At 33.6% G+C, this 22,500-nt stretch overlaps 1 protein-coding gene across 1 annotated transcript in view; it reads right to left on the reverse strand.

The window, feature by feature from the left end:
• Positions 1-22,500, reverse strand: part of si:ch73-173p19.1 (uncharacterized) — a 28,256-nt gene that overhangs the window by 5,541 nt on the left and 215 nt on the right. Inside the window, exons 2-13 of the mRNA XM_056450973.1 lie at positions 19,591-19,697; positions 17,899-18,032; positions 17,527-17,687; positions 15,862-16,020; positions 15,323-15,770; positions 13,535-13,636; positions 8,520-8,610; positions 7,134-7,351; positions 4,823-5,065; positions 2,614-2,712; positions 2,338-2,531; positions 261-435 (exon numbers count right to left, since the gene is read on the reverse strand). Coding sequence (XP_056306948.1) covers positions 261-435; positions 2,338-2,531; positions 2,614-2,712; positions 4,823-5,065; positions 7,134-7,351; positions 8,520-8,610; positions 13,535-13,636; positions 15,323-15,770; positions 15,862-16,020; positions 17,527-17,687; positions 17,899-18,032; positions 19,591-19,697 — 2,131 coding nt within the window. The remainder of the gene's footprint in view (positions 1-260; positions 436-2,337; positions 2,532-2,613; positions 2,713-4,822; positions 5,066-7,133; positions 7,352-8,519; positions 8,611-13,534; positions 13,637-15,322; positions 15,771-15,861; positions 16,021-17,526; positions 17,688-17,898; positions 18,033-19,590; positions 19,698-22,500) is intronic.

A 22,500-nucleotide genomic window follows, 5' to 3' on the forward strand; every position in this document is an offset into this window, starting at 1 on the left:
AACTGATGACCTTCGCGGCCAATCACAGTCATTTCTGTTGAGCACATGAACACAATGGCCAATCAGCTCGGTTTAAATACGCACTCAAATGTTAGCGGGAAATGAACGTTTTTAAAGTTTAAGTATCGACATGATACTTTTGACAACCCTACGCCCAAATTATTTTAACTCACCACAAAATCAGTCATTTTAGTCACAAAAATTAGGTTTATTTCTTCCACTAAATCCTGGAGGGAGTGGTAAATAGCCAGACTCTGTACCTGCGATGATCTCCAGAGTGTGGTTTCCATCAGCCACTGGTATGCCGGCCAGGCTGAGAGCTGATAGGCTGGGATGAGATGCTAGACACTGGAGAGAGTTTTCTTGCACACCTGTCCCATCCAGATGAAGAGTTTGCAGGTTCTTCAGCTCCGCCAATGCAGACACATCACTCACCTTAAGGTTAAAGAGAGACAGAGGGAAATACGGTGTAAATATTCCATTAACAAACATTCCATTATATTTACTTCTAATAACGAATTTTTTACCTATATATATATATATCTATAAAAATATATAATTACTGATTTCTTTTATTTTGCCTTGATGACACTAGGCTTGGGTGGTTGTACGGTAATATGGTATACCATGGTATCTAAAAATAGCAACGGTATCCGTTTCAATATCGTTATATGGTCAAAAAAAACAATGCACTTATATAGGAGACAAGAATTAAATATGAAATATAATTTATTTAATGACTATAAATGCGTATGTGGTTCTCAATACGGGATAGTGTGGAGAAGAAAGAGGTGGGGAAAGATGGCGAGTCGCATACCAAGTGACCTGGTCTCGTAAAAGGACACAACTTCAGTTTGGCAGTATTTCAGGTTTTGACTGAACTAGAGGGGAGAGGTGGTAAATACGGACGAGGCAATTTGCAAATTGTGCAACAAAAAGGTGACCGCGAGAGATGGAAATACCTCGAACCTAAGGTTGCATATACGAAACTACCATCCACTAACTGGTGCAAGGATGGACCCGAGTTCATTCAGTGCAACAGTTTTAACGAATCCCGATGCAGGACCAACAACACCTACAGTTGAAGTCAGAATTATTAGCCCCCCTTTGAATTTTTTTTTTTCTTTTTTAAATGTTTTCCAAATGATGTTTAACAGAGCAAGGAAATGTTCACAGTATGTCTGATAATGTTTTTTCTTCTGGAGAAAGTCTTATTTGCTTTATTTCGCCTAGAATAAAAGCAGTTTAAAAAAAAAAACATTTTAAGGTCAAAATTATTAGCCCCTTAAACTATATATTTCTTCGATAGTCCACAGAACAAACCATCATTATACAATAACTTGCCTAATTACCCTAACCTGCCTAGTTAACCTAATTAACCTGGTTAAGGCTTTAAATGTCACTTTAAGCTGTACAGAAGTGTCTTGAAAAATATCTAGTCAAATATTATGTACTGTCATCATGACAAAGATAAAATAAATAAGTTATTAGAAATGAGTTATTAAAACTATTATGTTTAGAAATGTGTTGAAAAAAAAATCGTCTCTCTGTTAAACAGAAATTGGGGAAAAAAATAAACAGGGGGGCTAATAATTCTGACTTCAACTGTAAGTCCATTGCCAGTGTGCAGCCGATGATATTGGGGCCTTCAGGAAAACAACAAAGTACAAAAGGGACAGTGTTTATTGGAAAACCTGTACTGATGCAGTGACAAAATACTTGGCGAAGGAAATGGTCTCTTTCCACACCGCGGAAAAAAGTCAGTGTCTGCGCAATGTTTATATTAATTTAATTCTGTTTGACTGTTGTATTTGCACTTTTTAATAAACTGTTATTTGTTGCTAATAAAAGTTGTTAATATTGTTGTGCGTGTTTTTTGTTATAGTTTTATTATTAGTGTTTGGTATTCAGTTTCTAAACGGTTTAGGCACAAGCCAACAGTTGTCAAGATGACAGTACATAACATTTTACTAGATATCTTTCAAGACACTTCTATACAGCTTAAAGTGACATTTAAAGGTTTAACTAGGTTAATTAGGTAGACCAGTTATTGTATAACGATGGTTTGTTCTGTAAACAATTAAAGTAAAATATTGCTTAAGGGGGCTAATAATATTGACCTTAAAAATTAACAACTGCTTTTATTATAGCTGAAATAAAACAAATAAGACTTTCTCCAGAAGAAAAAAAAATATAGGAAATACTGTGAAAATTTCCTTGCTTCGTTAAACATCATTTAGAAAATTTTTGGAAAAGAAAAAATTATTCACAGGAGGTAGAATAATTTGACTTCAACTGTACCGGTCCACTCCAAATCTACAAAATGTAAAAAATGACCTTAGTGTGTTTGATACTGAGCATCCGCAGCTGTGGCACAGACGTGGGCAGCACTCTCAGTGTGCTCTCAGTGATGGCCGTCTGATTGAGGCTCAGTTGACACAGCGCTGAAGATCCAGACTGCAGGTACAGCAGCAGACCCGCATCGCTCACTTTAGTCTGATCCAGAGACAGAAACGTCAGACTGCGCAGTCCTGGGATCAAACGGAAAGACACATGATGCTTCTGTACATGATGATCTGTCATGGTAGTGCTTTGGAAAACACACCGTCTCACCTGTGATGTGCTGCAAACAGCTGTCTGTCAGTTTGCTACAAGACGACAGGTTGAGATGCTGCAGTTTGGAGAGGTTGGACAAAACCGAAAGACCGGCGTCTGAAAAATGATGGAAAACATATTTATTCATCTGTAAAATACTAATTTTAGGATCATTTTAAAAATTGTAATATAATAAAAAAAAAATTTCAAAGTGACTACATAATTGCTAGAATATATACAAATAATTTAATATAAAAATAATTTTACCAAAAAATTCAATAAGTAAAATATCTCTGGGTAATTTTAAAAAGTTATATATTTTAATCTGTCATTTTATTATGTTACATAGTTATAATATATATTATTATACATTTTGTTTAAACAAAAAAAATGTCGGTTTTTAGGATCATTTTAAAATTATGCTGTTATTGTTTATTATGTACAATTAAGTTTAAATTGTAGTATTTCAGGGCGGCACGTTATCTGAGTGTTTAGCACTGTCGCCTCACAGAAAGAAGGTCATTGGTTCGAGTCCTGGCTGGGTCAGTTGGCATTTCTGTGTGGAGTTTGCATTTTCCCCCCTTGTTGGCAGGGGTTTCCTCCGGGTGCTCCATTTTCCCACACAGTCCAATGACAGGTGATGTGAATAAACTAAATGGTCCGTAGTGTATGTGTGTGAATGAGTGTGTATGGGTGTTTCCCAGTACTGTGTTAAACATATACTGGATAAGTTGGCGGTTCATTTTACTGTGGCAAGTTCTGATGAATAAAGGGACTAAGCTGAAAAAAGGAAAATGAATGGATGAATTACAATATTTCTGTGTTATTTTAGTATTGAGTAGCTACTGTAGCTTAAAAATATATTATTTTACACAAACACACGCACACGCACACACACACTTTACCTTAAAGTCAATAGGTAAAATATCCCTGAATAATTAAAGAATTTTTTTTGTTAAATTATTATGTTAAATATTTATAAAATATGATATTAGAAATTAGTTTAAACAAAAAGTCTACATTTAGGGTCATTTTAAGATTACATCAGGTTATTGTCATTTCAATTATGCACTATTACATTATTATACAATTATTAGTTTTTTTTTTAAATAAATAAACATATAAATAAAAAATAAGTTTAATATTTAAATATGTCACTTATAAATGATCAAATAAATTATATATAAAGTATATAAAATATTACTGTGAAGATGATTAAAGTTTCAGGATCCCAATCCCTATTCTGTTTTTGTTCCCCTTTCCCTTGGCCCTTGAAACAGAGTGTGAAGGTGAAGGGCTTCAAACAAGGGAAAGGGGAACAAAAACAGAATAGGGATAATTCATTCCCCTAAGAATTGGGACAGCACTGCAGCACCTGCACATGTCATTGCGATCTCTTGCTTCATATAAGATCAGACGATCGCGACTGCTGTAGTTATTCCAGTTGTGCTATTTTTTGGTTTTTATCTTTAGGAAATTACTGAAGGCAACTGTATCATGTTATCATAATTTCCTAGAATACACCAGCTACAACGGCAGCATGGCTGTACAATGAAGAAAGCAGATGCACAAAAACAGAATAGGGATAATTCATTCCCCTAAGAATTGGGACAGCACTGCAGCACCTGCACATGTCATTGCGATCTCTTGCTTCATATAAGATCAGACGATCGCGACTGCTGTAGTTATTCCAGTTGTGCTATTTTTTGGTTTTTATCTTTAGGAAATTACTGAAGGCAACTGTATCATGTTATCATAATGATATAATGTGGCAATAAGTAACTATAACTATACTGTGCATTTACACCATGGCCATATAAATCTATGTAAACACAAAAACAACATTAACATTATAGCAGACACTGTAAAAAGCTCCTTCTCTGCTGCTAGACTTTTCCGACAGGGTATTCGAGTGTCACTGAGTGTCAGGATGTTGTGGGACTGCTATACAGGAGTTATTATTAGGGATTATAGATAGCAAAATTTTGTGTTTTTTATTTTAGCATTTTTTTAAGCATGACGGTAAAACACGAGCACGGTTTGTTTGTTTGTTTGTTGTAAAAATTCTCAATAATAACAAAAAATACTAATTTGTGCATCTGCTTTCTTCATTGTACAGCCATGCTGCCGTTGTAGCTGGTGTATTCTAGGAAATTTTCTTACCTCTTGGTTTCGAATGTGGTCCTGAAAAATTTTTTTCAAATAAAAATAAAAATTTTCCTCTCACCTGTAATAAGTGGAGAGTTGAGGAAGCTGAGGTGTTTGAGACAGGTGAAGGCCCTCAGCTGCCGCAGGAGCTCATTGGTAGTGTATGGGTAGCAGTTGAGGACAAACTTCTGTAGCGGGCAGCCAAAAAACAGCTCCAGTGTCCGCGGCCGAAGGAGACGCTCGCGTGCCATGTGAGACAACAAGAGTTCGGCCAGCTCTGGAGTCAAACATGCCAGACTGCTGCTGTACTGCATGCTGGGAGCTGAGGAAACAACACTGCGGTTAATACAGCAACCACAACTACACATTTGTCGATATTCAATTGTTATAATATCGTATTATACTTACACTATTCAACATATCAGGAAAATTAACATGAACAAAATTGATATGGTGGGCTCTTCAAAATACTGTCAAGAATTATTTAGTTTTTAAAGCTTTTAGAGTGCGTATTAAGAATATATAAATATTACAAATATTTTATTAGCAGTGGTGTTTATAATGGTGACAAATGCTTGGAGATTGAATTGATTAGCTTATTAGTTCAAACATGAACATTTTCACACGGTTATCTGATGAAATATTGATTGCAACTTATGTGGCTATTTATAGAGCTACTGTATGTTAACATTGTGCAAAAAGACTCCAATAATTAACATGAGTTATTATAAATAAACTCACAATGAAATCTTTTCTATGAAAATTACAAAATCTTTTGTTAATCTTGGCTGATATTAAAGCCTTATAACACTTAAAAAGTAAAAAAATAAAAATACATAAATAAATCACACTCATAATCTGATTAAAAGTTGTAATTTTTTTAATGGATTTATTAAACTAATAAAATTCTGTTGTATTTTAATTTATTTATTTGCTTCATTAGGTTTATCTTAGTTCAGACAGAAAATAATAGCACTGTAAATATAAATCATGTGGATACATATAAACATACACACACAAAAAATATTGATAATAATAATAAAATCAAAAAAAAAAAAAACTACTAGTCACTATCACTATCACAAAAGTTAAATTCACCAAATAAGAAAGAAAACATAACTATATACTATATACGTATATAAATAAGTTGTTTTTTAAATTAATATTTAGTTATTAGTTATTATTATTAATAATAATAAAAGCTATTGTTATAATTAATTAATATATTAATAATTAACAGTTACTGCTACATTTTTCTAATTTTAACGGGAACACTTTATTATAATGATACATTAGTTTATGTTGATGTATTTACTAACATGAACTAAGCTTAAATAATCTTGTAAAGCATTTATTAATTAGAGTTAAACATTAACTTATGGATTTTTACATATAAATTCAAAGTTGTGCTTGTTAACATTAGTTAATGTACTGGGAGTTAACATGAACTAAACTTATTAGACTTAAATAACATTAACTTTTTAACAAACACTAATAAATACTAGGGATGTAACTATTCACCATGAGTTGGTTGAAAATCGATTAAAACATATGACGATTCAAACCGGTAGAAATATTGAATTAATCACGATACATGTTTTGAACAGTGGGGGCGCTGTGTTTACAGAAGCAAACTTGCTTTACCCGCACATCAGCGTTGAGCAAGAGGTGGGGCGGTAGAGTAAAATAACAGCGGTGAAGTGCGCCAGACAAAACACAAACTGTGGGCAAATACTGCGAAAAGGCGTTTACTTACACTTACAGAACAAAGAATATGATGCACATTTTTATTTTTTGATTTATTTGTTTTTAAATTTACAATTTAGTTACAGCAGAAAATATATTATTTAGCAAAAAAATGTGCAGCATTTAAGAAAAAAATTAAAGGGCTCTTTACCTTAAATTTGATTCAAATAACTTATAACTGTTAACAAACCATGACTAAATCGTCAATTGTGAGATTAGTATAGTGAATCGTATCTAATCGTGGGTCAGGTGAATCGTTATATCCCTAATAAATACAGAAATAAATGTATTACTAATTGTTTGTTCATGTTAGTAAATACATTAACTAATGTACCATTATTCTAAAGTGTTACCGTTCTGCTAATATTTACTAATGAGACTTTATTACATTTATTAAGTGTTATCTATTGTACTGTATTGGAATTTAATATGATTGAAACAATTGTTTACTCTGAACATGTATATTGAATAAAGTAATACACTGTGTGTTTTTTGTTACTATACCTGTTAAAGTAACCTTTTTTGTAACTTAGGCCAATAAAGTTATAATATAATATATTGTGATAAATGCTTCGGCAATTAGAAACAAGAAATTTTTATACTGTCGTAATCCTATACACAACACGAGCTGGACTCTTTCTGACCTGTCATGAGGGAAACGGTGGCCCTGGTGGCCATGGAGCAGAGAGAAGGCACACGGGGGGTCTTGAAGGGTTTTTTGGGTGGCGAGGGCTGCCCGTGTGTTGAATGCTGATCGTCATGATGGGCTCCTCGCTGTAAACGCTCCACTGCGGCCTGACCTGCAGCTCCTCGTAACGCACGACCTTCATCAGGGTCTGCTGGGTCATCAGGCTCAGCCTCCCTTCAGTACACAACCAATCATAGTCACTTAAAAGTACTGTATGGACATTTTTCACTCTTCTAACGCATAAAAATACCATACAAGTTTACAATTATTTAATAAAAATGTTAAGTAAACATTTGAATTTATCTGAAAAACGATGCTAAAGTCAGTTATTCTCCTTTGAAATTGCGCATTCTGTTTCGGAATGTCTGGCTGCGTTCGAAATCACGTACTTCCTTACTATGTAGTATTCGAAAAACAGTACACAAGAAGTACACCGATGACTACTTCTGGCGAGATTCTGAAGTGAGCATCCAATGGACGCTACACTATTCCATGATGCCATGCATGAGAATTCATGAATAGGAGTGAAGCGACACTACTGATGCAAATACATCATGTTATAAAGACAAACGGTGGATCTAGAGTTCCATTCACACTACTCACATTCATAATGCACAACACACTTTTCTAAAGATTGTGTGGTAAATTCAAATGTAGATGATTTCAGACGCAGCCGCTGTCTTTGTTTTGGTCAATCTAACTCTGTATATAAATGTAAACAGTATGCATGTGTTTTTTTTTGTTGTTTACCTTTATTTAACAAAAAAACTCTTTAAGAATAATAAATCTATTTCATACTAACGTACTGGCCAAAGTGAGCAGCAAGACAGAGTTTACAGGATAAACTACACATTAAGAACACCCTAGACAGAAAACTACACAGAATCAGCCTCGATTTCCTGAGTAGTTGACTGAAAATGATTCGAAGACACCCATTTTTAAAATTTCAGTGTAGACTGAAGACTTAAGACTGTGTAAAGTCTATTGTATTTTCAATCATGGAAGAAACTCAAATTACCATTGTGAGCTCAGAAACAGCATTTACTGACATAATGAATAACACCTGTTGAATTCACTTTGTAACTTTGATTATTTTTTCGAGCTGAGAGAGCAATAATATACTAAAAAGAAAACTGAACGGTTAAAAAAAAATAAAGGCCGAAGGATAAATTATCTAACAGTCTGCCCAGAAAACAAAATTTAGCTGTGATGCTATTGTAATATCACACTGAAATTTCTTTCTTACATTAATCTGTGTATTAAATTATGTTTGTTTTTTTAAACCACGCACTAACTAATTATTAGCCATTAAAATAACCTATTAGAGCTGTGAGAATCTTACCTGAGTCTGTTGCCCTGCTCTGGCCAGTGATGTCTCAGCTCCAGTCCTCCTCTTGCCCTGTTCTCCATGAAGAAGGGCAACCGTGGCAGCCCTGTCAGAGTGAGAGGCACAGCTTTAGAGTATTAAATATGAAATATCATTACTATTTAAAATAACAGGTTTTGTTCCTTCAATATATTTTTTAAAAGGTAATTTTTATTCCTGCAATGTAACGCTGAATTTTCTGATCTGAATACTCTGGAACAGCCTTCCTAGCACAGTTCGGGAAGCAGACACACTCTGTCAGTTTAAAAGTAGATTAAAGACACATCTCTTTGTATTAGCATACACATAAAACACAAATGCTTTTGAAATCCAAATCCTCTAAGGGAATGTTAGTCTGCATTATTTAGGACAACCAGTGTCGGGAATACGTCCCAAAAGACATTATAATTTGAACGGCATCTGCGCTTATGTTAGTGTTTTTTTTATTATTCCCGAGGTTTCCATAATCCTGGATCAGGCCGTATTCTGAGCAGCTGCTGTGGTGGTCATGGAGGAGTGAAGAGTATGAGACTGATTCCTGTAAGACCCCAGTGACAGAAGAGTCTTCGCATTGATCCTGAAGGGCCAGCCTGTACACCAGCCCGGTGACCACTCCAACCTGCAGCTTCTCCACGATGGACGTCCAGCATTCTCCGGCCTCCGAAGCCTAGACTGCAGCTCTGCACAAGACGTTTGGCCAGAGGAGAAATGGTCATGCCCAACTGAGCCTGGCTTCTCTCAAGGTTTTTTTTTCCTTCACTTTTGCAAATTGGTGAAGTTTGTTCCTCGCCGCTGTCGCCACTGGTTTGCATGGTTCGGAACTTGTAGAGCTGCGCATCGATGGATTACTCTTCAGTGTTTAAACTCTCAGCAGTGAAAATGAACCCACACTGAACTGAACTGAACTTCAACTCTGAAAACTGGACTTCAATTTACTATAATCTTCTATGTTGAGCTGCTTTGACACAATTTACATTGTAAAAGCGCTATAGAAATAAAGATCTATTTAATTACATTGGATTAACTAGGCTAGTTATGTTAATTAGGCAAGATATTGGATAACAGTGGTTTGTTCAGTATAACCAAGGGGGCTAACCTTCAAAAATATAAATAATAAATTAATTAAAATCTGTTTTTATTCCAGCCAAACTAAAAGAAATAAAAAAAAATTCCCAGAGGATAAAATATTATAGAAAATACTGTGAAAAACGTCTTTGCTCTGTTAAACATCATGGGAAATATTTGAAAAGGAATTACAATTTCACAGGTCTGCAAATGATAAACCTTATAAAATACACAGATGTGATTTATATATAACATATCATCCCCAAAATCATTTTTAAAGAATCTAAAAATATATTTGTTAAAAGTGATAAGATTTTCAGAATGTATTCATTTCAACAAGTAACCCAGACCTGGAAATCACAACTTTAAAACCCCTGATATGTCCAGGTTTTCAAGAAAAGAAAAACATACAATAATATGTTTGTAAATTCAAATTATTCTTAAATTACATCTTGCTGCTACCAAAATGAAGCAAGCATTCAATTACACAGTCGCCACATAAAAACAGTCACAGTAGAAGAAACTGGGTAATAAGCTAATTACCATATATTAGCATGTTCAGACGCCGGCCAGATAAAATCAATCCAGCTGCGGTTAATTCCTGTCTTTCGTATACAAATGAACATACAATCTCCTCTGTCGACCTTCACAGCATCCTCAATAGATTTCAAATGAATAATCCAGTGAAACTATGCAGTTTTAGCATACGCGAGTACGAACAGATTGCACGCTAGTAGTGAGATTTATCAGCTGAGAGAGGTGAATGGGTTTTTACTTATAACCAGGTCTAAACTAGGACAAGTAAGGACATTCACCTCTTACCTAATACAGCGTTTTTCACACTTTGGTCACTTACTAAAAACCCATGCGTAAGACAACACCGGGTTACTGGATTCTGTGATTCAGACTGACCTGAGCACAGAAGTCCAAAGGCAGCAGTACTGTGATTGTTTAAGATGTCTAGTATATGCTGGAACATTTACATTGTTTAATTCCATATTTTCTGAATTAACCAAACCAGCCAGCTATAAGGAGAAAAAAAGTAAAAGAAAACCAGACTAAATGGCTGAGATGATATGGATGTGATTATTGGGGTTTGAGCACTTTAAGGCCTTTAGGCATTAATAGATTATTTATCATTTAGAAAAACTATAAGCTCTTCAGTAAATAATGAAAATTTTATTTTAAATACAATTTTAGTCATTTCAGGTGAATTGGTGTAGAAAAACAGCATTTTTTTTTACCTTTAGGACAGATATAGCTCTATGTATTGGCCAATCTTATTAAATATTAGCACTTTTCTTTAGACATGTTAAACATGTTCCCCAAATTTCGTCAAGATTAGTTTTCATTTAGGAATTATAAGCTTTTAGTTGTTTTTTTTTTTTGGCCACATTTTGCAAATAACCTTTTTTTTAACCTTTACAACAGGTATAGTGCTATCTATAGGTCAATCCTGCAAAAAATTGGCATTTTTCTTTAGACTCCCACATTACACATGACCACCAAATTTCGTAAAAGTTTGGAGTTTTTGTTTTGGAATTATACTTTTAGATTTTTTTGCCCACATATATTGTAAATAACCCTCACATAGTTGTTCAAATGTAAAAAAAATAAATAAATAAAAAAATCTATTTATTTATTTTGGAAAATATTTATTAATAATATTTAGATAATAATTATTGATCTAGGCCTTTTGATTATTGATCTATTTGACTAACTACAAGGAGAAAAAAGTAAAAAAACTGATTAAAAGACAGAGATGCTATAGATGCAATTATTGGGGTTTGAGCACTTTAAGGTCTTTAGGCATAAATAGATTATTTATCATTTAGAAAGTCTTTAAGCTCTTCAGTAAATAAAGAAAATTTTAATTTTAAATACAATTTTAGTCATTTCAGGTGAACTGGTGTAGAAAAACAGCAGTTTTCACCGTTAGAACAGGTATAACGCCATCTATTAGCCAATCTTGTTAAACAATGGCACTTTTCTTTAGACTTACATGTTACACATGCCCACTAACTTTCTTAAAGTTTGGAGTTTTCGTTTTGGAATTATAGGCCTTTAGACTTTTTTGCCAACATTTTGCAAGAATAGCGCTATCTATAGGCCAATCCTGCAAAAAATGATAGGCTTTTAGATTTTTTTGGCCACACACATTGTAAATAAACTTCTTATAGTTATTCAAATGAAAAAGTCAATTTATTTTTAGATAATATGTATTGATAATATTTGGATAAAAATTATGCATCTAGGTCTATTGATTATTGATCTTATTGACCAACCAGCTACAAAGAGAAAGAAGTAAAAGAAAACTAGACAGTCGGACCTGACCAGATTTCTTGTGGCGCGGGAATAAATTTCCAAATAAAGTGCAGGAGCGCTCGGTAACTGGTGTAATTTGAACGGGAGCGGGCAGTATAACAACATCGCTCCCGACCAATTTTATTTATTTATTATTTTAATTTTTGGATAATTAATGCAGTCATATAATCCATGAACAAAACCAACATACAACGAGAAGTAAACTATTTTTTTTTAAATCAGACAAAAATGACAAAGAAAAAAATGGCTGCTAAAATCAATTATCGAGCTTTGAGCACTTTATTTAGGCATTTAAAAATATTTTAAAACTAATTTATCATTTATGAAGCCTTTAAGCACTTCAGTCAATTATGAAAAATAAAATGTTTTGATATTTTAGGTGAACTGGAGTAGAAAATAAGCATTTTTACGCTTTATGACAGTTGTAGCACTGGCCAATCTTGTTTTTCAGAATTGGTACTTTTATTTGACGACTGGAGCTTTAATTTTTAAATTATAAGCTTTTGAATTTATTTGGTCACAGATTTCCAAATGCAAAGGTAGTATTTTTTTTTTTTTTAATAATTATTAATCTATGCAGTCCAGAGATTTGTATAGCACTGGTTTTATAGAGTACAGTGAAAAATAAAGGACTAGTTTGAATGTCGTTTATTTATTTATTTTTTTAAATAATGTCAGCAGTAGTTATTGAGGCAAATTTTTCAGCATGAGCACATCTAACATACAGTAGGAGTTAGAACAGAGTTTTTACTTGTAGAATCCAAATATTCTCTAATAATAATAATCAGATAACATCAATTGATGAACAATGGCGGACATTCTGAGAACATTCAGTAAACCAAAGCCGAAATAAGAATGTCTCTATATGATTATAAAAACATCAAATATTTTAGTTGTTTAGTATTTGATAAAGCATTTACAGAGTCATGACCTTCAGTTAGAGGAGATAAAGGTCGTTTTTGCATGTTTTAGAGGATTCTCTGTAATTACAGAATTGTTGGCAGACTCTCCGTTCATTACGGTCCGTGTTTCCTTTTAGAGATTAAGGCCTTTTCTGATTCATTGGAGTCCAAAAGCAGCGAGCACAGCTTTTTAGCTCATTCCAGACTAACAGATATCAACATCTATTGTTTACAGTCTCATCATGAATCCCTCTTTGATCCCTGATTAAAGTGTTCATTATATCTGGGAGCTGTTCATTTATTTATTTTTTATTCCAGCAGAGTTGATTGTGATCAAGCCAGCTCTAATTATCATGTTAATTGTGATGATTTCATAACAGGGAAATTCTGTTCCACTTTTTTAAAATTATTTTTGAAGTGTTGCAGACTACTGCATCACAATTATTACTAATGCATATCTGTTGAACACAAAAGAAAATATTTTGAAGAATGCTGGAAACCTGTAACCATTGACTTCCATAGAAGGAAAAACAAGTACTATGGAAGTCAGTGGTTACAGGTTTCTAGCATTCTTTAAAATCTCTTCTTTTCTGTTCAGCAGAAAGTCAAAGGTTTTGAAGAAATAAATTGAGTAAATGATGACAGGATCTTGTGTTTTAGATGAACTATCTCTTTGAAGTAAATGGTTACAGTATATACCTTCGAAATTAAATGGAGGTACAACTTCTTCCTCTTGTTGCTCCTCGTTTTCCAAATGCTCTTCATCTTCTGCATCACCTTGCACCAGTTTCTGGCCTCGTCCTGCGGGAAGAACATACACAATTAAAGAAAATCCCTTTAAATAAGGGTTGTGTAAAGCAGTGTTTTCATGTTTTGTTTTGTTTAAGACCAATTGAAATTTCAAATTTCGCTGGAAAATTAATCAGTACAAAATGTAGTTTTAGTTTGTGAACAATTGAGGACATTTCTGACAAACTCAAAATAAATTTTTTGTAATTTAAAGCTTTTTTAAAGCTAATCAAATACGATAATGTTGCCAGACACCTGTTGTTATGCTCATTTATTGCATTAGAAATCGCTTAGAAATGTTACATTTTAAGTTGTTTTGATCATTCTAAAATCCCTCAGCCAAAATCTGTCATCACAGTGGATCATTATTATTATTACTAGATTATTATTATTACCTCCATATGTACATGCACATTAGCTAGTAAATGTAAATGATGCTAATTGGTAAATACACCAAAACAAAAACATACACTACTGGTCAAAAGTTTGGGGTCATTAGGATTTTTAGATGTTTTAAAATAAGCTTCTCCTGCTCACCAAGGCTGCATTTATTTAATCAAAAATACAGTGAAATGTTATTGCACTATAAAATAACTGTTCAAAAGTAGATTATAATTTCATTTAATAATTTATTCCAGTGATTTTAAAGATGAGTTTTCAGCTTCATTACTCCAGGCTTCAGAGTCACATGATTCTTCAGAAATCACTCTAATATTTATTATTATTATTATTATTATTATTATTATTATTATTATTATTAATGGTTATAGTAATAAAAACATTTGTAATGACTGGAGTAATACTTTCATCTGAAACTACATGCAATAAGAAAGCAGTTATTTAAAAGTTTAATAAATATATATATTTTTAAATATACATTTATTAATGCTGCCTTGATGAACAGAATATTTTTCTTTAAAAAATACATGAAAAAAACCTGACCCCAAACTTTTGACATACCCCAAAAAAATATACCCCATACCCCATACCCCAATATACCCCATACCCCAGTCTACATACCCCAAAAAATATTGGGTGTTGTCAATATCATTATTATGAAGCCATTATTATTTCTTCTTGTTAGATGTTACGCTAACATTGTGGGCAACATTCCAGTTTTGCATATAAATATAATTAGCATCTTTTGATGGAAATATAGCTACTAACATGTACTAAAACACTAAAATAAAAACACAAAAGGGGACCTATTATGCAAAAATCACTTTTATAAGGGGTTTAAACACTGTTGTGTGGCAGCAATCTGTGGATATAAGCAGCTTCTAATGGTAAAAATTTATTAATTTTATTTTTTATAATCGCACTTGATTAAAGTCTGCAGAAACACTTTGATTGACATTCCCCTTTTGTATGTGTCATCAGAGAGGGAAAACCCCGCCCACTAGTGACCATCTCTTCCTCATTAGCATAGGAGGCAAAGTCTTGTTTCTATATCCTCCTCTATGCTGCACATAGGCATTTGTAGCTCCGCCCTCTTTTAAAAAGAGCACAATCTCATTTGAATTTAAAGCAACAGTCACTAAAATGACACAATTAGGATCAAAGCCTAAAAGGGTCAGTTTCAAAGAGTTATAAAACATTATTAATGTGGTATTTTGAGCTGAAACTTCAGAGGACATCATGGACTTATTTTAAATCTTGTAAAATAGGTCACCTATAAAATCTAAAAAACAAATTTACCCCAATAGTGAGAGGGTCCTGATAGTGGTGGACCGACACCAGGAATCCCGGCGTACCCCACTGCTTCCTCCCACAGCTGATGAGGGAGAGGTGGAGGCACTTCCTGTTCCTCTAAAGCTCCAGCCTCCACCTGGGGCAGAGCTACTGGCTCTTCTTGTGGCTCCACCTCTGGCTGCTCTACAGCAGCCAATCGTGGCGCTGGACTGGGCGGGTCCTGAGGCGTCTCGGGAGGCGTGGTCTGTATGCAAAGTGCAGCGTTGGGGGTCAGTCCGAGAGAGCGAAGCGAGCAGGTCAGCTCAGTTTCTCCAAAACGCTTTCGAGGAAAACCTTGCAGGAGTGAGAAGGCAGGGAGCGACGGGTGGCGACTGGCAATGTATTCAACAACCTGACTTAAAGGAGTTTCAGCAGGGAAACGTTCACGCATAGATTCTCCAGAAGGTAGACGGATCTGTAAAACAGACACAATGACGTCAAACAGGTTTGACTACATACTGGATAATTGTAGCAGAAGTGGTTGTTAGAGAACAGAGGACACACACCATGAGGATGCAGTGGTTGTCCACGCTTGTCTCCACACGTCCACCCAGTCTCTGCCCTTGTGCACTGGAGGGAGATGTGTCAGCTGTGGCATCAGTTTGGGCCTTCTCCTGCTGACTGCGCCGGTCCTCTGCTATCCTCTTTAATACCAACTCACGCTCCTGATTAAAAAATAAATTTAAAAAATTCAAATTTTATCATATAATAATTATGTTATTTGTTTAGACATTTTTTTGTCATTTAAAGTACACAACGCTAATCCATATACTGTATATATTAGGGCTAAACAATATATCGTTTATCGCAATGTGTGTATCTGCAATAGTCACATCACTGGATTTGATTATTATTTAGATTTTTATTATTTATACAATGATGATCATGTTCTTTTACATTTGATTTTCTAATTTTTGTACTTGAATACTGTTTGACTCCCTAGAAAACTTTTTAAAAATTATTTTTGCAGGTAGTTCATTATAACTTATGCAGAGCACAGCATAGAAAGAAACTTGATCATCCCCAGTCGATCTAAATCAGGGGTGTTCAAACTTTCACCTATTAAATGCCAAAAAGCAAACTTGTTTGAGGGCTGTGGGCCAAATATATATGTACCAAACCTGTATATATTAAATTTGCCAATGGTAATTACCTAATTAATTCAGTAATATTTCAAAATAACAAGAAAATGTTGCTTTAAATTATATCAACTAATTTAATAATGAACTTATTACAGTAAAAACATAAACAATCCCATTTATAACGCAATGGAGTTTAATGCAAAAACACTAGTCGAGCTGCTCCTGCCTTTACCTTGCTTTGCTCGCAGATAACTTGTGCATTGTCCTCTATCTGTCAAGTGACAGTATTTACATTTTAAAAGTCTGATTCATTTACAACATTTAATTGAATCATTTAATTTCAGTTAGCTTTTTTGTAGCTTAACAATAAAACAAATAAACAAAAAGGATACATTAATATTGAAATGCTGATCTCCGTCAAAGCAATTCGCCCACAACCACCAACCAGCTCCCCATCATTCTCCCTCTCGTTTGAGATGGGATGGCTACTTTGGGAACCTCTGATCTAAATGAGTGAAATTTTTCCAAATAGATATATTCAAATCATCTAGTGAAATTATATTCATGCCGCAATATATATCGTGGCAAAAGAAAATATTGCAATGTCTAATTTTTCCAATATCGTGCAGCCCTAAAATACATACATACATGCATACATGCATACATACATACATACATACACACATACATACATACAAACACACTTTAATTAAATAATAATAATAATAATAATATTTATATTTTTATTGAATTCAAATATATCCATCCATAGTTTGTGTAAACATTTTTTTTTATAAATGCATAAGAAATAAATAATAAAATGACAAATGATAAAAGTTTTATAAAATCTGATTACAAAAAAAATGTATGTGTAACTTATAATAGTTTTCAATAAATACATAAATGTTCTTTTTTTAAATAAAACAAACAAAATATCATGATTAATTATCTATATATTATTTATATATATATTTTTTTTTTTTACATTTTTGCCTATAATAATATGCCACTGTATTGAATATAGTTCTGTAATAAGAAAATAATACCACACGCTTTACTGTAAGAATATGAAACGCTTCAGTGATTCACCTGCTTCTTCTGTCTTCTTTCTGCTCGAGCCTCTTGGGCCACTTTCTGCCTCTGTTGCTCATGAAAATTACTCTTATCCTGCTTGATCCTGGTTTCCAGAGGCAGCTGCTCTTTTGTTGTCTGAGCATTCACAGATGGAGGTGCCAAAACCAAAGAAGGACCTAAATAAGGCCAAAAAGAATGAATTTCTGCATTCCTCTACATTGCATAACACTTCAGAACCAAGTATTTACATACAGCTAATGATCTTAAAATCACATGACCTCTGAGTCACAGACATAGAGCAAATCTCATTTAGCTTCCCAGAAGAATGTTAATACAATTGTGAAAGAGGTCTTGTGCCAGTAAGTGAGCAGACTGTGCTGTGGTTACCTGTTGCTTCAGACTGCGAGTTGTTATTGGAGCTCAGAGCATCTTTTGGAGGGTTAAATGCAGAAAACGGCGTATCTAGCGGACCTGATGGCTGCTTGACCAGTTTGTGTCGTGGACTGCCACCCTGGAGAAGCCTTCAGAGCAAGCATGAGAGTAAACAAGACGAGTTTACAATCAAACACAATGTCCAACATATTTCAAAATATAAAGTGAAATCATAATGATCTGATTTTAGCTTTGTCAAATTACGCTACATAAAACACACCTGTATGAAACAAAACAGAAGACAGGTTGAATAAAAATGCTAGTTCACTCTCACCAGTAGGTGGCGCTTACAAAAAACAGCAAAATTTAAAGGCATTTACATAGTAAACAAAGTGCTTTATACAGAGATAATCTAAAAGAAAAAATAAAACATCTAAACTTTCCTGAAGACAGTGATTTCCCCTGATAGATACTTAAAGAAAGTTCTGTTTTGGTGACTGGTGATTGTGCTTCCAGCGCTCTTTTAATGCTACGTTCACACCAGACGTGGATGAAGCGGCAAGCACGAGTGATTTACATGTTACATCAATGCAAAGACACGAATAGACATTCTGCGGTGCAATTCGGGCGAATGAGGCGGTGCGAATTACGCAATTTGCGTGAATGAAGCGGCACGAGTTAAATGTTTTGTGCATTTGAACTTCAGCAGACATTCATTCTGCATTAACCAATCATGAGCTTGCACTTGTAGGGAAGTGATCATGACATCATGTCCATTGTTGGTGTCCCGAGGGAAAATCCTCTTGCCGACACTGGGTAACAGTTCACCAAACTGGGCTCGGCTCAGTCAGAAGCACCGCTAAAAGCTTCCATCATCCAGGTATAATTTCTGGAGGAGTTGATGAACTCACAGAGCTGGGCGCACCACTGAAGGGATCTAGTGGACTCAAACAAGGCGCCAAATGATTTTATGCTGTTTTTCAGCTTCCCTAAAGCACTTAAAGCACAGCTACTCTTTCAATAAATCCATGTTAGCCATTTGGTAATGAAGCTAGAGTCACCGGGCAGACAGAAGCCCTGCATCTATTGTGAAGTGAATTTGATGCACGAATAAAACAAATTTGACGCAAGAATGAAGCGAGTAAACTCACAATATTCACACGTCTATTTACGCGTGAATATCGCAATTTATTCGTCTGGTGTGAACACAGCATAAAAATTATTTTCAGTCCGGTGTGAAAACTCTAATGGCAAACAGCTGCTTCTCACTAAGGGCTGTTTATGCTAATGAAAGAGAGACCGTCACTAACGGGCGGCGCTTCCTCCCGCTGATGACAGGTGCAAAGGGAGAATGTCAACCAAAGTGTTTCTGCAGAGTGTTTTTATCAACTGTGATTATAAAAAAATAGAATAATTATTTTTTTACCATTAGATGCTGGTTATAATCACACACTGTTGGCACACAACTGTGTTTAAACCCATTATGAAAGTGATTTTTGCATAATAGGTCCCCTTTAATGTAGAATTTCTTGTTTTTTCTTTAACTCCTAAGCCAAAATAAATCTAATTATAAAAATAAAAAATCCGGCGGTCCATCTCACATTATGAGCAAAACCTCACATTTGGAAATCAGTGCATTTCTGATTACATAATTGGTGTCTCTTTTTGTTTTGCGAAATAACGCATGTGACATCTTGAAATACATACCATTCAGCCGCTTCTGTCACAGAAAAAAATCCTGCCTGCATCGCTGCCTGTATCTGATCGTGACTGAAGCCCATCTCCGTCAGAGTGCTGATGAAGCCACCTATGGTCTAAAAAACAACAAAACCTCATTAGCTCCAGTGTAAAGGTATGCGCTTGTATACTTCTCAATAGTTTGTCACAACTGAATTTGTATTTTACTATCTACTATATTCATATAAACTGATTTAACAAGGTTTGAGTTGACATTATCAATTACAGTGCGCAACATGTATGAGTACACCCCACACAAATCTCTCTGTTAAATTAATATTTTCTATAGGAAGCTGTAAAATATTATATTTGTGCATACACATTAGATTAGTCAGTACTGAAGACAAATCTGGAGCTAATCTAATAAAAATCTTATGATAACGGTTGCACACCCAAATTTATGTTATAGAGAAAAATATTAAATACAAATTGTAAAATAAGAGAAAAATTCTAAAGAAACAAAAAATGTTTAAAATTTTGTTGAAATTTTGTTGAAATTTTACAAACTGTAATTTTATTTTCAAATATTTTGCATGCATGTAAATGTATTATCTTTCCATTTCTAAAGATGTCCTGTATCTAAAATATTATTTTAATAAATATATCTGTTTAATGAATATATTGAACAAAATATATTACTTATATTCACCGAGAAATGAATAAAAATATTAATTTTCAAAGAGGGGTGTACTTTATGTTAAGCACTATATATTAGTCGATTTGTAAAGAAAAACACATCTTTAGAATTTAAAAGCTGGTCAAATCTGATAGACCAACTAAAGAGGATAGGTTTGCATGAGTCACATTTTAAGCATAATGTCTGCTTTATTTTATTCTTTGCTAAACCAGAGCAGAACATTTCAGCATATTAGAGCAAAACTACAATAGTTCATTCCTATATGAATCTGTTTTTGAAAGAACAGAGTGAGCCAATTATTCAATGATCCATTCATTTAAACAAAAAAATAAAAACTTGTTGCCGCCTACTGATGGTTTTAGCTATTTTAAGTATCATTTACTAAATGACAGGTCTAGTAAGAAAACAAACACACACTTAACATAATTTTTTTTTGCCAATATTGCTGAATTCTAGGTTTACGTTGTTTTAAAACCTTCTTACACAGACAAAATAATATAATATATATTTCCATAAGAACAAAAGGTTTCAATTTTGAGTAGTGATTTTAATTAACCAGGAAAAATTTCAGAAAACAAGTTTAACCAATTTTAAAAGTTTAATCAATTTTATTCTTGTATTGATTAAACGATTTTATTTTTAAGGCACGTGACTGTGTATGATTTCAAGATCGTTTAAACCATTTCGGCAGAAGAAATTATAAAACTTGTAGCTTTAACAAATATTAATTGTATTTATTGTAACAATGAACGGTATACGGTGCTATTTTACATTTGATTACTTCACATTGTTATTTTACCTCAATACTGTTGTCCCGAAAACATAAAGCAGTGTCTACTTCATTAATATTGTTGTGCTATTGTATTCATTTATGCTTGTAGTTTCTTTTTTATACAGTTCTCAGCATATTTGAGTACACCCTCCACAAATCTCTCATTTAAATTAATATTTTCTATAGAATGCTTACAATATTATATTTGTGCATCTACATTAGTTTAGTCAGTGCTGAAGCCAAATCTAGAACTTATCTAACAAAATAACTTACAATAACGGTCCAAAATTAGTACACCCAAAATTATATGCTAGGGAAAAATATTAAATAAAAGCAAAAATCAAGAGAAACAAAAAATGATTTTTTTAAAATGATGTATACAATTTATTTGAAATATTGTAGTTTGAAGTTGATTTTTGCAATATTTTGCAAGAATTTAAATGTATTATCTTTCCATTTCTAAAGATGTTCTGTGACTACAATATTATTTTAATAAATATATCTGTGTAATAAATCGGTTTTGTTCAAATGAACCAATATATATTACCCACAATCACTGAGAAATTGATAAAAAATATTTATTTTCAAAATGGGGTGTAGTCAACTATGCTAAGCACTGTACTTTATAACAAACACACTAATAGTTCCTAAAATCATCTCATGAAATTACCTTAATATCACAAAATACTAAATATTGCAATGTCAGTTTTTTCCAATATCATGCAACCCTATTCTGCATTTGGCAGATTCTTTTATTTATTTATTTAGCTATTGATTTTGTTGTGGTTGCACACAGTACTAATGATGTGACTAAAGATATCACGTCACAGTGGACTTTAACCTAGTACAGTTTGAAACCTTCAGACAGTTTGAGACAACATAATGTACTATATGTATATATACAAGGTAAAGTACTTTGATTGACAGAAAGGCAGTTAGCTACTGTACATTGCATTGCATTGCAAAAATCATATTTAAATTCTAGATAAATCTGAGTGTCATGTAAGATAGTTTGAATAAAAAGGTTTTTCAATTTGAATCAGATTTTCGAAAACAAAAGGATGCATCAATTTACATGTACATTTGTTTTATTTCAGTATTTCTTTGATTTTCAGCATGAAAATTGTTGCTCAGTGCTAGCAGACCAAGTACTCATAATTAACTTCCAGAAAAACACTCAAAATCTAGAAGGGTTTATTTTTATCTGATTGGAAATATCATTCATCCATATAAAGTATATATCTGAAAGGATCATACAACATATTAGTCACTCACGTTGTTTTTGTATCAAGGGGGTTTCCTTCAGAGTCAGACCTAATTCTAGGCCTACAGTGCATTTCCTTGTAATCATAGATATTGAAAGTAACAATGACGACATAACTAAAAGCTTAACGCGAAAATATTAAAATATTATGGATAATAATACTCTATTCAAACTTAATGGACTTGTAACAGCTTTTCATGTGTCACC

Source organism: Danio aesculapii, chromosome 24 (genome assembly GCF_903798145.1).
Source record: "Danio aesculapii chromosome 24, fDanAes4.1, whole genome shotgun sequence".
NCBI classification, from domain to species: domain Eukaryota; kingdom Metazoa; phylum Chordata; class Actinopteri; order Cypriniformes; family Danionidae; genus Danio; species Danio aesculapii.